At 37.5% G+C, this 12,100-nt stretch overlaps 1 protein-coding gene across 10 annotated transcripts in view; it reads left to right on the top strand.

Moving 5' to 3' along the window:
* Positions 1 to 12,100, top strand: part of ANKS1B (ankyrin repeat and sterile alpha motif domain containing 1B) — a 1,294,913-nt gene that overhangs the window by 864,118 nt on the left and 418,695 nt on the right. For 7 of the 10 annotated variants that reach the window (XM_028830273.2, XM_028830270.2, XM_028830269.2 and 4 more), the window contains exon 15: positions 4,729 to 4,835. In XM_028830273.2, coding sequence (XP_028686106.1) covers positions 4,729 to 4,835 — 107 coding nt within the window. Of the gene's footprint in view, positions 1 to 4,357; positions 4,836 to 12,100 lie in introns of those variants that run through there. The other 3 variants (XM_028830278.2, XM_077954788.1, XM_028830284.2) reach the window with 1 other exon arrangement.

The following is a 12,100-nucleotide window of genomic DNA, read 5'->3' as shown; positions in this document are numbered from 1 at the left end:
ATAGCCTCTGGTCTTCTTAGTTTACCTTTCTGGGCATGGAACCTCTATCCTATATGTAAGCAGTCGAGGGCAGTCAAGATCCCAATATTTTTGGCCTGACCCAGCTGGGATGAACTTTCCACTCTATGAATGGGGTCTGGGTGGAAGAAGGGAGCCCCTGACCTCTCAGGCACACTTACCAGGAATTGAACCTCTACAACTTAGATTTAGAGGAAATTGGAAATGCTGGCCTGCCCCTTTTGATGAGATCCCGTGCCTCTTGGTTGGGATTTGAGGGGAAGGGAAGCCCTTTCTCTTGGACACTTTCAACCAAAGTGGAGCATCTATGGAGATGAGTTGCAGGGGAAGGAGGGGCCAGAGGAAGTCATGGCTCAAGTGCTACAGAATCTCAGAATCTCTGTTCTTACCAAGTTTTAGTGTCTGTTTTTGGAATAAACATTTTTACATTATATGCTCTTAGGACACTTTGCAAAGACTTTGATGGTTGGTTTTTGTTGGCATTGTTTTCGGTTTTTGTTTGTGTAGGCTTTTTTTATTGTTTGTTTATAATTTTCAACAGTTAAGTTTTTTGACTGGGGCTTGGACCTGTGGAGCTCCTCACACTGCCATTATGGGAGTAAAACCCCTAGAATTATTATTTTTTAAAAGACTGTGACAAAGAAAATTCCTGTTTTCACCACATACTCTGAGCTTCAGTTTCCTTATGGTAAATAGGGATAATAATTCACACCACACTGCCTAGGACATGGTAGCCTGAAATAATGGTCAGTTTCTTCTTTCCTTCCTCTTGTCTCACTTTTGGAATTAAAGACATTCTAGTTGAATAAAGGTTCCTGCCTAATTAGTGTGTTGTTATGCTTTAAGAATTTTAAGACTCCATAAAAGTATTTTAGGTAAAGCGAGTAATATATTTAAACACTATTACAGAGTGATCTTCAGACCTGAACCAAGATTCTTTTAGAGGTTTGACTCATGAGAAAAATACTTTAACAAAACCACAAACAAACAACATGACTCAGGGTCTTTTTTTTTTCCCCTTCTTCCTTCTGTTTTATACCTCAGTCTACCCCATCCTCTCCCAGCTCATCCTCCATGTATTATAACATTTTGTCAACATGTAAAAATTATTGAATAAAAATTGAAGGATTGAATAGCTAAAAGAATAAAATTCAGGCAGTCTATATAAACTTTGTAAAGCAGTTCATAACCACCATTTTCTCTGATTTGTGTTCTTATATAGCAGTCTGAACCTTGAAATAACCCCCACCACAAATATACTCTCTTTTGTAATATATAATTTTATTTATTTTTATTGATCTAAGGGGTACAAGTACAGATTTGTTACATGGATATATCCATAGTGGCGAGGTCTGGGCTTTTAGTGTACCCACCACCAAAATAGTGTACACTGTACCCATTATGTAATCTCACATCTCTCACCCTTCTCCCACTCTCCCCCTTTCTGAGTCTGCAGTGTCTATTAGTCCACTCTCTATGTCTGTGCACACACACATTCTTTCTCTCCTCTCCCTCTTTACCTCTCTCTATATTAAGAAGTGAGAATCTCAAGAAAGCCATTTCCAATATCATTTATTCATTTAGTTACTCAGGCATTTATTTAATAAAGTTTATTTAATAAGTAGGATGTGTATGGTGCTCTGCCAGGCACTTGGCCCCTGGTTTGCATTTTAAGAGATGAAACAGATTTGAAGAGCTGGCCAATCAGCATGTGCCTTGCCAAGCCAAAATGTTATCATCATGTTTACTCAATTTCTATGTAGTGTACTTAACTATTTATAATTTAAAATGACCAGGAGGAGCACTGTGGCTGTGATCCTAGGAGAAGCTATAATTGAGACTTTCCTTTTTTTCCCCCTTGTAACAGCTTTAGAGCTGGCCAGGGACAAATAGCGTCTTGTTTTTAGCTTCTCCTACAGGTAATGTTGAGCAGCTAGAATCTATTAAGATTGATTCATAGACTACTACAAACTCTTTGATCTTATTAAAAAATCCAGGACCAATCAGCAACAAAACATAATCAAGTACGATGCAGTCCACCCAGGGCTGCTTATTCAAAAAGAGGATGAGGATGATGAGCTAAAAGACCTGAAAAAATCTGTTTAAAAAACAAGTTATCTTCTTCTAAATAAATAATGTAGAGACTTGGGATAAAGTTAAAACTGTTTTTAAATTTGAAAATAGAAGAATTTTTTGTACTTTGGATTGTGAAATTACATTATTTTGTTTAGCAGGTATGTACTGAATCTTTACTATGTGCAATATTAGCAAAGCATATTGCCTGCTTTCAAGAAGTAAGTCAGACACAAACAACTAAAATTGAAGGCAGAAAATACCTGTTACAATAGAGGGCCTAAAAATGCCATTTAAGACAGAAAAGAAAGAGATTTATTCCTGATAGAAGATTAGAAGAGGTTTCATAATGGAAATAGCATCTGATTCAAAGCCAACAAATGGACAGAAATGTGGGGACATAATAAAGCCAACCAAAGTGGATTATGGGGTGGCTTTAGAGACTGGCAAGTAATCCTGACTGGCTAGAGCAGTGGAAAAGGGGAAATAAAGTTAGATGAACTGCAGTCAATCATGAAGACCCCAAAATGTCATCAGAGGAGCTGGGAGTTGATTTTGAAGACAACAGAAAACCACAGAAGGGTTTTGAAACAGGGAGTAGTAATCAAAACTGTGTCTTGAAGGGATTATTCTGATACCATGCATAAAATTAATTTTTTTCAATATCAGAGGTAGAAAGACCAATATAGAAGTCGTTGTTCCGCTAGGCTAGGTGTGCCTGAACTATGAGGACAAAATCAATGTAGGCGGCAGTTCTGTAAACGTAAAACAGGAAATAGAATCAAGGGAATGGATCACACTGGGAAAGAGGGGTGATAGAACCTGGGGACTGATTTCAGTAGTGAAAGAGAGGTAGAAGATGTTTTAAGGTTTAATGTCTGTGTGCTAGGAAAGTTGACAATGCCTTTAAAAAGAGAAAGGAAACAGAGAAAGATGAGGTTTGAGGAAAAAAGAAAAGTGATGTTTCATTTATTCAATAAATTTGTATTAGGCGCTTGCTATGTGCCAGGCGGCTGCTCTCGGGGGATGAGAGAGTTGTCTTTAAATTTTAAAGCTCTTTATGTGGAAGAGGCACCGTTCTCAATCTGTGCTTCTCCAAAGGCAGAGCTGGAGCAGTGAGTAGAAGCAAGGTAGGAAGTGAAATATCTTTCTAATAAATTGAGGCTTCGTGAGAAGTAGTAAGAGCTCTGTTACAGGCAGTATTCAAGTACAAGTTGGAAGATATTCTTCTAGGAACATTTTAGCTAGGGATGCCTCCGTTAGGAAAAGGGTTAGACTAACCTTTCTGCAACTTCTCTCCCAATCTTAAGAGTCTATTTCTTCTGATGATCTAGTCCTGTGGGTTCTATTCTTAATCCCTGGTTTCTCCCAATTGTTAAATAAATTACCAAGTCTATCTGCCATTCAGTAAAACTCACACATTTACATCTGTTATTCTTGAATTATTTTGGGTTAAGGCTCATCTTCTTTATTAAAAAATAATTATACCCTGTTAATGTTTCCTTTATAGCTAATTTAGAATGGTAACCCTGGTAGATCGGGTTATAAATATCAAAGGGGAAAAAGGATTTCTTGTGCCTAATAATACTTTTGTTTGGAAGAAACCATGCAAACAAGAAATAAATTATCTTGACTTCAAGATTGCGATGCAGTTTCTGTATTTTGCAGTATTTCAAAAAAGAAAATATATATATATATATATATCTCGGATAGGCTTATTTTGCTATAGCATGGTAAAGAAACAGAATAATTATTCTCCAAACACTGCAAAGCTTCAGATCAGAAACATTTATCTGTGCTGCATTTAAAAAAGAAGAAGAAAAGACAGGAAAGAAAGGAAAAGGAAAAAGGGAACCTGTCGTGAGCTCTGTTATAAGCTATAGTTCAAGCTTCGCGTTTCCTGGTGTCTTTTGAAACGTAAAATTCCACAACAAATAGCTCTGTAACGTATAACCAGTATGAAGATTCAATTCAGATTTAAGCACTTTGGTTTGCTTTTGAATCTTGCTATTTTCTGCATTTGTTTTGACTGCTCTCATCATTCAAGATTGACGCTTGGATGGGTGTGTAGGAGGAAGCAGCAGCAGCAGGCTTACAGCTTGCAGACAAAAAAAATCTGCCTTATCTGATGGCTATTATTGAAAATGCGAGGTGTAGCCTGGGCTGGGTAATGAAGGGGAGCGAGCGAGGGGGAGCAAGGAGCATGGAGCTGCATACTGATGAGTGTAGGAGTACTTGATAAAAAAGAATTCTGGCTGCCGGCCGTGCATTGCTCATTGTGGAGTACTCCAACAATCACATAGAACGCAGACCAGCCCAAGCTGACAGCTTGATATGCCTTCTTCTGCTGCCTGGTTTTGGGGGCTGTATGACGTACTGGTCGGTAGTAAAGATTAATATGTAAGAAATGTGGAGCTAGGATCAAGTCATACTCCACAGCCTGCCTGACAAACTATGTTTTACTTCTGACTTTGCTGTCTCGCTGAGAACATTAATCTGTCAAGCTGGCGGGCTCCTTTGATAGCAACTTTCCCAGGGGCATGATGTGGCAATGCCACCTCTCAGCCCAGGACTACCGCTATTACCCTGTGGACGGCTACTCCCTGCTTAAACGCTTCCCTCTTCATCCTCTTACAGGACCCAGATGCCCTGTCCAAACAGTGGGACAATGGTTGGAAAGCATTGGGCTACCTCAGTACGAGAACCACCTGATGGCTAATGGATTTGACAATGTGCAGTTTATGGTAAGACGCTCTCTGTGTCCACGGAGCTGCCTTTTGTCTGTCTTTGCTTCTTATGTGTCTTACGTGGCTCAGAGGCAGCCTGATTTGCACCAAAATCGGTCAGATTTATGTATGTAACTGCATTGGAAAATTGGATGCCCTCAGGACTGAACTTACTGTGTACATATAGACTCTTGCTAAAAAATGAGATCTGTATGTATCTATATACATATATGTTATATGAATGAACTGATGAGAGTGCTATTTATAGGCAGTGAAAGAAAATTAATACTGATATTCTCCCTGTCATTCTTTGTATGATTTTTTTATAAATTTGTAATCTTAGAATACTTGGATTATATCACTCTTCAGCTAATTCTTGATTATTATATTATTTCACTTGAGCATCAGCATTTAGTGGTTAATGAGACAATTTGCTGTGTTTATGGTGTGAAGATCGTTTCTTTTCCTGATAATTGTTCAATAAGCAGTTTAAATCATGTGGACAACCTTCAGTTCATTAGCAAATTGCTTCAGATGGTCATTTATGGAGAGCGTTTACTTCCACATGCTGATTGAAGAACGATGAAGTGTTGTTTATTACTTTAGGCGGAAAATAAACACTTTGGTTATTTAGCTGTCAATATTTAGAAAGAGAGGTTGGTGGACTAAGTATAGTCATGTACTTCTGAATTCTGCTCTACATGCAGTCGAAACCTGGCATGTGCTAAGTTTCCACCGTTTTGCGTATAGGTGAGGAAGGAGGATGGGGAACTGTGCAAACCAACAATTCAGCTTTCTAATCATTCCCATACCTCCCCCGGTGCTCATCAGTTCCCCTTGTTAAGCTACGTCACAGCTCTATTACCTTTCCTTTATTTTAAGTACCCATCACACATATCACTCCCTAAATTTAGAGAGACCTACATAACACGGGCATGTAGAACACAAATGACTTGTGGAAATAAGTAATAGCCCTACCTAAATAAAATAATAGGGCTGACACCTGCAGCTTACTAGTACCAGAAATGATAACACAATAGTGAAAGCTGGTTAGATTTTTTAATTTCTGTCTTAGATTACTTTTCTCTGAGGTTGACTTGAGTATTATAGATTTGAAGATTATTAACATTATTCGACTTCTGCTTCTTCTCCAAAAGTATGTATGCCCAAGAGTTTTTAAAAATAAAAGACATAAGTATAGTAAGATATATGAGCTCTAAGTAACTATATGCACAGAATGCTTTATGAGTGATTTGTTGGTTTTTTTTATACTGAGATATGCAGCTACTGTTATTTTTCTTGTGTTTATCAAGTACTATCACTGGTTATATAGACAAGATATTTGGGTATTGAAATGGAAAAAAGTGAAAGTTATTCAATTGCTATGAAAGTCTTAGAACACTGAGCAGATTTAGGACAGACTTAGGACACTAAACAGATGGCATTAAGAATTAGAGGAACTATCAAAGAGAATTGAAGTCTTATTATTATTTATGTTTACTGTACATTTCAATATCTTAATTATTTCTCCCTACGTCTACTTGAAATAAGGGTTTCTCATTCCCACCCTTCAAATCCTTCTCCAAATTTATTCTGGTCCCATGAGAAGTTAGGTCTTTGGATTTCCTGGATCATTTGGCCACGCTGAAAGACTTTAATTCAGCTTATTTTTCCTCCGAATGTTAAACACTTATGAGCAAATATAATACCTTTTTGAAAGCCTCGAACTTAAAGGTTAATCAAACAGGTTTCAAATAAGCATTCAAAGAGAGATTGTAAAAATTATTCATGAATGAATCATGTATAAGCACTTCAAAATTTATATGGAAGGCAAAATCCTGGGTATATGTGATGTAACCAAGGGCTAATCGTAGATTATATTCTTTACTTGTTTAATTCAAAGTATTTGGTATAATTTCCTAGAAAATAAGAAAATATTATTAATTTAGATGGACCAATCAAATACTTTCTTCATGAGACAGAATTATCTTTTAAAAAAACTTTGAATTGCCATTTAGAGGAGTTAATTAATTATGAAAATGAAGCAAATCATGAAGTGGTATAATCAATTAGTGCTTTACATGCTGTTATACACCATTTATTTGCTACTAGTATCATAAGCGATTAATTTCTACCTTTATAAAAATTATTTATTGATCTACATAATCTAATTTATATAATTGCAAACTTAGTTAAATACATGAATATGATTGGCTTGCTGTAAGAAACATATTTCTTTAATGTGGTGAAAAATCTGTTAGACTTACTTAGTTTCCACTCAGTATCATATTCTAGCTTTTGTTTTTGTTGAAGCACATTCTGACCTGCATTTATTCCTCCGGTTGCCTAAGCAACAAGCACCACACTCCTATTAACTATGATGTAGTGCAGGTCTTATTAGCGTTTTTGAACAAGACAGTAGAAATCAAAAGGATATAATTAATGTTGGTTGAAACATCATAGTGCATCCATGCATAGATGTACTTTATTTAGGAAATATTTTCAGAAGTTAATTTTTTATTCAATCAAGAATCCATTAATGAATGCGAATTTAAAACGTCTATATAAGTAACTTAAAGTATTTATTGAAAGCTTTAAAAATTATTTGCTAAATCTGTCTAAATACATCCTCTCACACATTAATGCAATACATGGATGATTTATCTCCATGGCTATGATTATCTTTAATAAGGACTGTTTTCACCAATGTCTAGATATGGTTAGAAAAGAAAGACCCCAGTTGTTTTTTGTTTTTTGGTATTTGGTTCTTTTTTTTAGAGGGAGTCTCACTTTGTTACCCAGACTGGAGTGCAGTGGTGTGATCTCAGCTCCCTGCAGCCTCCATCTTTCCAATTCAAGCAATTCTCCTGCCTCAGCCTCCCATGTAGCTGAGATTACAGGTGTGCACCACCAAACCAAGCTAATTTTTATAATTTTAGTAGAGACAGGGTTTCACCATGTCGACCAGGCTGGTCTAGAACTCCTGATCTCAAATGATCCGCCTGCCTCGGCCTCCCAAAGTGCTGGGATTACAGGCGTGAGCCACCACACCTGGCCCCCAATTGTTCTTAAATGTGTGTTGATTATTGCTCCTCTTTCAGGCTGATATTTATCCTTGATTTTACTGATGTGTGATTTTTTTTCCCTGTATCTTAAAGACAAAATTTCAAACTTTTCCTTTATGTATTTCATTTTGGTTTTCATTTTGGTTTGTAGAATAGTTATGCACACAGTTTAGATCTTTCTGTGTCCTTAAAAATGTAAAATAAATAGAAATTTGTACAATCAATGAATAGTTTCAAAAGTACATCAGGTCACCTAAGACTTTAGGAGAGTTACATCTATGTTAAATCCAAAAGCCACTTCACAACAGAATTTTTTGTCTGAAAATCTGCCCAGATCCCACCTTACCTGTTCATCTCCTCAGAAGTCAAATATCACCACCTCCCTCATGCTTGGCAAAGCCTACCTGATACTCACTAACCTCTGGGAATGCTGCCATGCCCTCTGACATTTCACTCACTTCCCCTGAGTTTGCAACATGGAGAATGTGTCTAAGTTTCAACACTTTTTTTCACCAAGGAGTTTAGGTATGAAGTGATTACTATACAAAACGTGCATGCTTATTTATTTCCTTGTTATATTTGTCTCTACCATCATATTTATTTTTCAAAGTCTAATGACTGCTTCCTAAATTTTAAGCCCCAAAGAATCTATTCTTATCTTAATAACTTTGCTCATCTGTATTCTCTACCCACTCCTCCTGGACAGACATTTCATTTCCTTCCCTGATGTCTTTTATCCTCAAAGGTATAACTCAATTCCTGCCCGGTTTAGGTAGCTTTCTTTAATGGTTGCAGTACAGAACAGCCTCTTTTCTTCTGAACTCACCCAGTGGTTACATTTGACATGAAAAAAATACATTTGGCATGCCATTATTCTCTCTCTAGAATTAGGAGTTAAGTTTTCACTTGTATGTATCTTGTCTCCCCAATTAGACTGGAAGCTTCTCAAGTCCAAGTTCTGTGTATTCAGTTTCCTTGCTTTCCTCACAAGTCCCGGCATAATGCCGTGTGCATAGAAATCAGCCTGTAAAAACCGAAAACACAACAGATTGTTGTAGGTGGACCTCCAGTCTCATTTTTAAACTGGAAGCCTTATTTTGCCAATGGGAACATGGACCATTAGTACCCTTGACTCATTCATGCAAAAAACACTCCTCAGACATCATTTATGTGCCAGAGACAGTGTTAAGCACTAGGGATGTAACAGTGAGTAAGACATGATCCTTACCCTCAAGGAGAGTACAGTATTTCCCTTAGACCTATATTATTTACATGCATATCACACATACACACATTTCTTCATGCACACATGGGTGCACACACACTGCACCAAAGGGATCTTGCCCCTCATTCTTCACATAATCACCATCACTCAACATATGTATTTACTAACAGTTGGTTGTCAGCAAAAAATTACAGTAGATAATAGAAGAGGTAAAATCTAACATAGCTTGAAATAAAGGAAGATGAGTATACTGATGATATCAAAACACTGGCAGTGTTATGGTAGATTCATAGTCTGAAGACTGTATTAAGAACGGGCGCGGTGGCTCAAGCCTGTAATCCCAGCACTTTGGGAGGCCGAGTCGGGCGGATCACGAGGTCAGGAGATCGAGAACATCCTGGCTAACACGGTGAAACCCCGTCTCTACTAAAAATACAAAAAAAACTAGCCGGGCGAGGTGGCGGGCGCCTGTAGTCCCAGCTACTCGGGAGGCTGAGGCAGGAGAATGGCGTAAACCCGGGGGGCGGAGCTTGCAGTGAGCTGAGATCCGGCCACTGCACTCCAGCCTGGGCGACAGAGCGAGTCTCGCTCCGTCTCAAAAAAAAAAAAAAAAAAAAAAGAAGTTTATATTACTTGGAGGAGGGCTGATCCATAACCTCACCATGATAACTAGCTGACAGTTATATTTGTAAACTCTAATCAAAACGGGGAAGAATGAAATTATTACCAACTCATTTTCTAAAGCACCTCCTGTGTTTCCAACAATTGCCAACTAGATTGACTTGGAATGCTTTGACCCTTATTAAAATGTTCAAAATGCAGCCTTTACAGAATAAGAAATAACAATAATACTGATGGCCCTACATGAATTGGCATTTTTGTACACTTGGGTGGATAGCATTCATAAAGGACTTGCTGAAGGTTAAAGTGAGTAGTGCCTATTAGACACTGAAGTGGAACCACAGAGCTCTTGGAGTCATCCATTTGAACAAAACATTTGTGCACGATAGAGCTCATACATATTTAATTAAAACATTTTTTCCCATTGCTGTGGTGCATTTTACACGTTAATGTACTTACATCTCTTTTCCACTTTTACATAACTTTTCTATAATGAAAACATCATTTGCAGTTGGCCTGAAAAAGTGACCTTTTAAGTATCTTAGTAGCATATTGTGATCCAAATAAGAAGTTAAACTTGTGAAGTAGAAAAATTAATTGTCCTTAAAGGGTGAGACTAGTCACCACCACCCCCCCCCCACCCCTGTGATAATTTCTTGTTCCAATATTGGTTAGGAAAATGTTGTGAACTTACTGAGATTTAAAGATACAAGAGAAAAATACCTGCCAAATTTCCTATACCTTCTTATTTCTCAAAGAGTCTAGGCTCAGAGTTGAGTGGGTGGCCTTATGTTGAAAGTACAGCTATAGTTTTCTAAAATAATTTAGGCCAATAGTTACAAACCCACTTTTGAAAGGAAAAAAAAAAACATAACCTTTTCAACTGCCAGAATTTAAAAATCTGTTGGTATCTAAAAGTCAAAGCCAAGAGGGAGTTATTCTTTATCTGGACAACAGCTTAATTACAAATATAATAGGCACAGCCTATAGTGGTGTGAGATAGAACCAAAGTAAGACTTCTCATTTCCACTATCTTGTTTCTCTATGATTCAGTTTACTCATCTGTAAAATCAATCTAATGAGGGGTCTAGAAGAAATGTTCTTTTCAATTGTTATTTAATATTTTGAGCTCTTTAAAGAGACAAGTACAATATTGGTGCTGGCAGAGCTACTAATTGTTCTTGTATATCCCATTAGCCTTGCACGAATACTGATTGCTTGTGCAGCAGAAAGTCAGAAATGAGGGCATGTGCAGGGATGACCATCTTGGAAGAATGGATTTCTGAAAAAGAAAAAAAAATAGCCATGATTCAAATCTTGTGTTAAAAATGAGCCTTTTCCTCCTTCTGGAAGTTACTCTGATTAAATTTTTAAGCACTAAAATATGCTGCCCCATTTTCTAATAATGCAGTATATAACTCCCATTACTAACTAATGCTCACATGAATAGGCCTTTAATTTAGTCATGCAGCATATTTGCATAATTTGATCTCCAGTATTACTTCAAATGACCAGATATTTGAGATGAGAAATTTTCCTCATGAATCAGAAAAGTTACCAAAGCTGCTGAATTACAGCCTAATTTTAAGAAATCCAGCCACAGTCATATTTCTATTCTTCTTTAAAAAGATACATCTCTCAAACAAGTGTTCAGTGGCAGTGACCTCCCTTTTCTCACTTCCAACCACTTCTTAACCCTATAACCCAGCTTGTTTCTCAACTTTTCTGCTGAAATTGCTCTCTTTTAAGTCAGCTCTGATCTGCTTCTTACCAGTTCCCTGCCCCCTGCTTGTTTTTCCACTTTTCTTCTCTTAGCTCTCTTTACAATATCTGATTTTCACTATCCACTCCTTCTTATTTACTCTCTGTTTGTGTTACATGACATTAGACTCCCCTTTGCAATCACCTCTGTTGTTCTACTTCTCCTCATGCCTCCAAACAAGGGTGGTGCTCTACGTCTTTCCATTCCTCAGGGAGATCCCTGGTTCTCATAGATCCATATCTGTTCCCCATGTTTCACCTCTTTCTACCTGGTTCCCAGCGCTGTCCAGCTACTCAATAGACATTTCCAGATGCAAAGAGCATTTAGCACAGACCTGGCATAGAATAAATGTCCAGTAAATGTTAACTATCCTACAGCCAGAGTGATCTTTCTAGAGCACCACTTGCTTTAGCACTACTCTGCTTAAAATCCTTCAAAGGTTCTCAGTTACCTATGGGAGAGATTATAGGACATTGCTAAAATCCTTAATATGACTTTCATATTTAGGATCCTTAATGACCTGGCCCAACCTTATTTCCAGCCTTATCTTTCACCGCTTCCTCTTTTGCAATAGAGAACTGCATATTTTTCTTTCATTGCCTGGCTTTGC

The sequence above is a fragment of the Macaca mulatta genome, chromosome 11 (assembly GCF_049350105.2).
Source record: "Macaca mulatta isolate MMU2019108-1 chromosome 11, T2T-MMU8v2.0, whole genome shotgun sequence".
NCBI classification, from domain to species: Eukaryota; Metazoa; Chordata; class Mammalia; order Primates; family Cercopithecidae; genus Macaca; species Macaca mulatta.
This window is presented reverse-complemented; position numbering and strand designations above follow the sequence as displayed.